The following is a 7,181-nucleotide window of genomic DNA, read 5'->3' as shown; positions in this document are numbered from 1 at the left end:
ATAACTTTTTTTTTATCTTGGTATGAAATTAATCAGTATAGCTACCAGCGATACTTGTGGTACTGCCAGTAGTTATGATCGAATTACTGCTTTCTTTATCGAGTTCAATATTCAAATAATTTATTTGGATATTTTTATCATTTAATTCTTGTTGTAATAATTCCAACTCAATTTTCAATTTATCAACTTCCTTCTTGAATGTTTTACCATAATAATCTATATAATAAGTGGCTCCATTATGTGCAGCAATAAGGAAGATAGACATTAGGAAGAAAAGGGCAAGTTTTTTATAACGAATCCAAATAGAACAAAGTAACATTGTGAAAAGTTGGTAAAAATATTGTAGAATGGTATAAATTATCATTGGGATTGGAGAAGGTAATTTTGCCGCCCAAAAATCTTTAAATTGATGAGTAGTTAAATACTCAAAACTGGTCATTCTTTGTCCGGATTTAATTTTGGAGGATTTTTTAAATGTTATAAAATAATGGTATAGTATTTGCCATATTAAGTAGTAGAATGATGTCCATATGATGTTTGATTTCATACTGATGGAAGTCTTGGAAGCCATAGCACCTGGAAATCTCTCTTCTCTATATGAGTCTTTAATCCCATAAAAGATAACATACATTGCTGTAGGAGGAATAATATGAATAAAACATGAAGTAGTCTTATCTATTGAATGTATGACTAGACTATTTCTCCATGTCAAAACTGCCCAAGCTAACGACCCAAACGTGAAGGCAAAACATGATTGGAAAAGACTTGTAGATTCTGGGAATTGCCATATAAATAGTAGACAAAGAAAGTTAACAAAATAACATAGATCAGCCAAATAGTAATGACTTTGGATCTTGTAGTACGTGTAAAACCTTATTGGCATAAGGAAAAACAACACTAAAGTATAGTATACATGAAACCATTCTGGAAATTTCCCCATTATGAATCCGATGGATAAAATATTGAAAAGCGTAAATGGATAAAAAGCTTTCTCTAGAGTGGAGCTGTTTTTGAAAAATATAGAATCTAAAGTCTTATCTAAATGTTTTATTCTTTCAAGAACTTTTAGCTTCCATTCTTCCACTTTTTCTTTTGATGTCAACTCACTTAGCTTCTTATTGCCGTTACGAATTTTTTCTCTTAGGTCATTTCTCGATAGTACACGTTTATGTCCTTGATAATACCTGGTTGAAACTTTTGAAGCTATTGGATCCAAAAATTCCAAAATGTTCATTAAGGAAACTGTTGAATCCTCTTTAATATTAAGATCTACCTCTAGCATCTTTGCGATAGGTTATTAGTGATTTTCGGCTCTTCTTTTCTTTTCTTGTTTACTGTTACTGTTGCGATGTACTTTACTTACTTACTCAGGGATGCCCCAAATACCTATTAATATTCTTTAAATACTACGTAGGTATTTTTTACATTAATTCCAAAATGCATGTGAAAAAAAATATTCAAAGAAGAAAGGCTCCCTTAAAATATTCAAGACAACTAACATCCGTACATTTCCCAGTTTTAGGTTACACCCAAACATTTTGAGTGTTCTTTTCACTTATTTATTTGTTTTAGAAAAACCCGAGAAGTAGGACACAGAATGTTTGCTGGGCAGCAATTGCTGCAACTCGGCCTGACAAAAGTCAAGCGGGCATAGCAACTCAACAGGGAAAGAGGACAAGATCTAGTCACGGAAAGGGCTGTGGTTGGCAGTGTGAGCCAGAGAGAAGCCACTCAGGCAGCACTCCTTTTGGATCATCAACAGAAAGACAGACTCGTAGACAGAGGGCGAACCGCGGCGATGGTTAGTTGTGGTTCTTTGTGAGCAATAGGCGGGAAGACAGGCAGACAGGCGTTGTAAGTATTGTACGTACGTAGACAAAAGATATAGTAGCTTTAAGTACTATTTATATTATTAGGTGTACGTTCAGTATGCACTTCAATTATTAGAAGAAGAGAACCCAACGACGATATCAAGAGGTATGTCATCTAATATCATGAAAATAAGGACAAGGGAGATAGGAGGAATGTCAAATTTGATACGAAATAAGTGACAATCAAGCCTGAGAGAAGAAATGAGAAATATACTGAAGAATTTAACCTAAGCTCGTCTGTTTAATATTGTAAAGTTTCAACATATTGCCAGGGAATCGATCCGATATTAAGGTATGACGTACGAACCTTTAGACACTAAATAATAAGAGCAAAAATATAGTGAACTGGGCTCGGTAAAGTGTACTACGATAAATCGACTTAGCAATGATATTAACGAAATTTTGAAATGCAACTAAGAAATAGAAATCACCTGAATTGTCTCGAAGCTCTCTCTTTCACTAATGCACATTCCTTAGAAGTTTAAGGTTTTATTAATTTCAATTTTACTAACAATATTATTATTTCATGTTTACTCATTAATATAAAATTAAAAACAGCAATTCATAATGAAGGTTGAAATTGATTCCTTTTCAGGTGCTAAGATCTACCCAGGCAGAGGTACTTTATTTGTCCGTGGTGACTCTAAGATCTTCAGATTCCAAAACTCTAAATCTGCTTCTTTGTTCAAGCAAAGAAAGAACCCAAGAAGAGTTGCTTGGACTGTTTTATACAGAAGACACCACAAGAAAGGTATCACTGAAGAAGTCGCCAAGAAGAGATCTAGAAAGACCGTCAAGGCTCAAAGACCAATCGTTGGTGCTTCTTTAGATTTGATCAAAGAAAGAAGATCTTTGAAACCAGAAGTCAAAAAGGCTTCTAGAGAAGAAAAGAAGAAGGCTGACAAGGAAAAGAAGAAGGCTGACAAGGCTGCCAGAAAGGCTGAAAAGGCTAAGTTGGCTGCTTCCGGTGGTGCCAAGGTCTCTAAGCAAGGTGCTAAGGGTGCTTTCCAAAAGGTTGCTGCTACTTCCCGTTAAGAAAGTATACTTTATTTTGTTAGAAATTTAGTGTCTTTATGAAACTAAAAAAAAAAAATTTACAAACTAATTTTTTAGTTCCATGATCATTTTATTTTTTATACATTGTATATTTTTTATCCCTTTATCATCTTAATAAGAAAAAAACAAAAACAGATATTCTCATTATAAAAGTAGCAAGAACATTCATAGTTGTTTCATTTTAATTTCATTTCAGTACTACTATGTGACGTGAACTATTTTGCATGTAGCTTTATTCCCTCCCCCCTCAGTATTGACACTATAACTCGTCGCGTGTTTTGGATTTCAAAAAGAAAAAGAATAATAATAATAACAATAATAATAGCAAGTGATTTTTTTTCAGATCTTCAATTTATAAAAGAACGGAATGCAAGATCATTCTTCGAAATGGAAATTATATATGAAACCACCGTACATTATTTGACTTAAATATATATTTCATGTTTTCCTCCAGATTAAAAACTCTTCGAAATGGATTGTCACCATTTTTGTCAATTCCAATTAGAAGAAAATTCAGAACACAACCTTTAAGAAGATTCGCAACTCAGCAGGCACCAAATTCCAGTACAGTTATAAATAAAAAGGGTATTAAGGCATTAATGAGTAAATATGGTTATACTGCGTTGTTTATTTATATTGGATTAACTTTGATCGATTTACCCTTATGTTTCTTATTGGTTCATTCATTAGGTAAAGACAAGATTGAAATTTATAAAGAGAAAGCTAAGAAAATTCTTGGGATGAAAGAGAAGCCTATTACTGATGACAATGAAGTTGTTCTTGATGAAAATGACAAGAAAAGTGGCTCGCTTTCTAGATGGGACTCGTTTAAGAGAAGTCCATTATTGACTGAATTTTTAATTGCTTATGGTATTCATAAAAGTTTAATCATTGTTAGATTACCATTAACAGCAGCTATAACTCCAGGTATGGTTAAAATATTAAAACATTGGGGGTTCCAATTGGGTAAGAAGAGCAATGTTACAAATACTCTGGGTACGAATGCTCCTCTAAGGTATAGAACTTCGAACCCTAACGATATTATAAAACCGAATATTAAAGATCCAAATCAAATTCACCCTAGCACCACAATTACAAAGAAACATAAATGGTTTAATGGAATAATGTGAACTGCACTTAGTTATCGATCATTAGTTCATACTTAGTTCATATAAATCTTGTAGATACATACACATACGAAACCAACTTATAGATATTAATTGAGCTTTTAATATTGACACTCTTAAATTTACTTAAAGTGATATTATTAAAAATATATATATGTAAATAATTTACTAGTATTGCTGAATAACAACCTTGGGTATAGTATCAGAAACCAATTGCAGTATAAAGTGTGGAAGTAAGTATGTTTGATGGAAACATACCCAATATTTCCATCTCTGTTATCCGTAAGCGAAATGATAGTTAACTCTTTACTCAATCTTTTTTATAAGACACCACATATAAAGTCAATTTATTACAATCATATTATAAGGAAGAAGTTCGTAATAAAATTGTTGTATAAATATATATATATATATATATATGTAAAGAAAAAAAAAGTAAGCCAACACTATCTAATACCAGCCAATTTCGTTGTATTCATATGAATCTTAATATCCATTCTATCAGTATCTTCTTCAATTCTACCCAACCTTTCCTGTTGAGAATTCAATTCTTCTCCCGTTGCTACAGCCAATTTTTTCAATCTCCCACTAATTTGTTGAATTTGATCCAAGTTTCTTTCAATTTCAAATTCCATTTCATCATCTTCTTCATCATTTTCAAATTGATACCTTTTAGCTTGTTCCAAAATATTTTGTTTCTTATATTTTTCACGAATCATTGAAGTATTTTGCATCAAATCATCTCTATCAGGACCATTCAACGCACCTTCGATCCTTTGAGTAGAATTATATAACCTATTATTAGTTTCTTCAAACATTAATTTTTCTTGTTCTTTCCTTGATCTTAATTTTGCCTCTCTTTCACGAGCTCTTCTCTTGGAATTAAATGGATTAGATACATGAACGGCAAGTATACTTCTATTTAATTTTTGTAATTCACTAACTTTATCATCCGCTACCACGTTTTGTACTTTTAAAAGATCCAAATTTCTTTCCACGTTATTTAATTTTTCACTTTGATGACCTAACATTCCTATTGTGTTCATACCTGCTAATTCAGCATCTTGTGCCATTTTTAAAGTGTTTTTAGTGGATGCTACTGAACTTTGCTTTGTGAATTTTATTTGTTGTTTGATTTCATCAACTTCTTCATCTTCTTGTTGTTGTTCTCTTAAGGCTTCTTCATTTTGTAATTCTTCAAATGTTTTGTATCCTCTGTATTGTTGTTGTTGTTGTTGTTGCCAATCGTATGAATCATATTGGTTTTGGTTGTAACCATCATCTTGTTGTTCCTCCTGTATCGTTGCGTTTAAATCTATGTCATTTTCTGATTGTTGTTGTTGTTGAGATAGTGGTACGAAAGTTTGTTCAAATTCGAATTCTGCTCTCATTGTAGATTCATCATCATTGTCATGGGCAATTGATTCGTTATCTAATTCTGATACATTCAAGGTGTTATTGTTGTTTGTCGGTATGGAATATGTATTGTTATTATTATTATTGATGGAACGTCTATTATATGGATTTGATGAAGATTGTCTAGTAATAGATGGTGCCGATGCGGATGTAATAGTAGTATTTCGGGTTGTTACGTTATATGGATCATTATTAATATTACTCATTGAAGAATATGGATTTTTGGAGTTAGAAATATTATTATTTGAATTTGAAGTCGATGCGGGCATAGATGCATATGGAGATGGAGACGCAGATGTATATGGAGATGGAGATATTATATTATTTTGTTGTTGTCTTCTATTGACTGCTGCATTTGAAGGCCTAGTTCTTGTATGTTGTTGTTGTTGTTGTTTATTTTGCGGATGCTCATATGATGATGATATAGGAGGATTATTTAAATCCATAGATGCGTTTGTTATTGTTCTATTTAAATTTGATCTATTTGAAGGTACAGCGTTTAAATCCATTGATTCATTATCTGGCAAAGAAGAAGAAGAAGAAGAATGAACATTTGCATATGGATCCATGGAAGTTTCTCTTGATTGATTATAGCCGTTATAAGAGTTTGTCATGGGATAATTTCGATTAGTATGAGTATTTAAATTATTATTATTATTATTATTATTATAGTTATAGCTCCCCATTGAAGATGTGTAAGTATTACTAGTACGCATTGTACGAGAAGGTGCATTTCTTTGTTGTTGTTGTCTTTCATTTAATTTTTTTATTTGAATTGAGCATATCGGATCGGAATAATTGAATGCTTCAGGTTCACTTCTTGCTGAATAAGGATCAGCAGTTGTTGAAGCAGATGATAAATAAGGGTCCGTAGACGGAGACGATGAAGACGCATAAGGAGATGAGGAAGAATATGGATCTCTTGCATGATGATGATTATTGTCGACCGTCGATTTGTTTAAATCATCTTGTGCGTATGGTTCAGCACCTTGATCTTGTTGTAATCCGTACTCATTATCTGAAGTGAATTGTGGTTCATACCCAGGAGGTGCATATATCTTTTGTTGATTTCTATCTCTTGCAAAATTCCCATATGCACTGAATTTATCATGTTTCTTTTTATTTGGGTTCTTTACAGTGTATCCCAATTCACTTAAGTTTTCTCTATTTTGTTCCTTTGTATCTTCTGGAGGAGGTTTCAATTTGAAGAATTTTTTCAGTCCCATGATATATGTGGCGGTTGGTAGTTGTGATAGCTATGGTAAATCCTCGGATTGTTAGTTGTTAGCAATGGAATAAATCAGATATATTAAATACGAGTCCAGTATGTATTCCTCTCGCAATCTTATTCGTAGCAGTTGTTGGGTAGCAGTTGTTACAGTCCTTTGTCTTGTAGTGTAGTCTATTTTCTATAGTTCATATGACTACTTTATATTTTGTACAATTGTGGTTACACACATACACTATATACCTCCTTCTATATATTCATACGTACATATAATACAATACTAGCAAGTAATTAGTACTTGCAGAGAAAAAAGAAACGGTTTCAGTATTTTCCTTTTTTGGAGCCCTGGGGCCCAGTGCCCAAGGGGTATAGGGTATTGGCTCCCAACCCTGTACTTAATATTTTACTACTTCAAGCCCTAGGAGTAAGGTAATAGCCGCCCAAAGAAAAAAAGTAAAGAAGAAAACCCTCCTCGGAACGGCA

At 32.8% G+C, this 7,181-nt stretch overlaps 4 protein-coding genes across 4 annotated transcripts; 2 read left to right on the top strand and 2 right to left on the bottom strand.

Annotated features, from left to right (window-relative positions):
• Window positions 1-28: 28 nt before the first annotated feature.
• GPC1 (glycerophosphocholine acyltransferase) lies at window positions 29-1,282 on the bottom strand (the record flags this gene model as incomplete). Its single annotated transcript, XM_003671423.1, has 1 exon — window positions 29-1,282. One exon carries the CDS (start codon window positions 1,280-1,282, stop codon window positions 29-31), a length of 1,254 nt encoding a protein of 417 aa, XP_003671471.1.
• A 1,156-nt stretch (window positions 1,283-2,438) lies between these two features.
• Window positions 2,439-2,906, top strand: RPL24B (60S ribosomal protein eL24; the record flags this gene model as incomplete). The annotated part of the gene is made up of 1 exon (XM_003671422.1): window positions 2,439-2,906. One exon carries the CDS (start codon window positions 2,439-2,441, stop codon window positions 2,904-2,906), a length of 468 nt encoding a protein of 155 aa, XP_003671470.1.
• Window positions 2,907-3,367: 461 nt separating this feature from the next.
• On the top strand, window positions 3,368-4,057 carry NAT2 (Nat2p; the record flags this gene model as incomplete). Its single annotated transcript, XM_003671421.1, has 1 exon — window positions 3,368-4,057. One exon carries the CDS (start codon window positions 3,368-3,370, stop codon window positions 4,055-4,057), a length of 690 nt encoding a protein of 229 aa, XP_003671469.1.
• A 443-nt stretch (window positions 4,058-4,500) lies between these two features.
• On the bottom strand, window positions 4,501-6,696 carry NDAI0H00510 (uncharacterized protein; the record flags this gene model as incomplete). Its single annotated transcript, XM_003671420.1, has 1 exon — window positions 4,501-6,696. The coding sequence occupies one exon, from the start codon at window positions 6,694-6,696 to the stop codon at window positions 4,501-4,503; it is 2,196 nt and encodes a 731-aa protein (XP_003671468.1).
• Window positions 6,697-7,181: the final 485 nt, after the last annotated feature.

The sequence above is a fragment of the Naumovozyma dairenensis genome, chromosome 8 (genome assembly GCF_000227115.2).
Source record: "Naumovozyma dairenensis CBS 421 chromosome 8, complete genome".
Classification (NCBI taxonomy): domain Eukaryota; kingdom Fungi; phylum Ascomycota; class Saccharomycetes; order Saccharomycetales; family Saccharomycetaceae; genus Naumovozyma; species Naumovozyma dairenensis.
The sequence above is the reverse complement of the archived record's forward strand: the minus strand, read 5'-3'. Positions and strand labels throughout refer to the sequence as shown.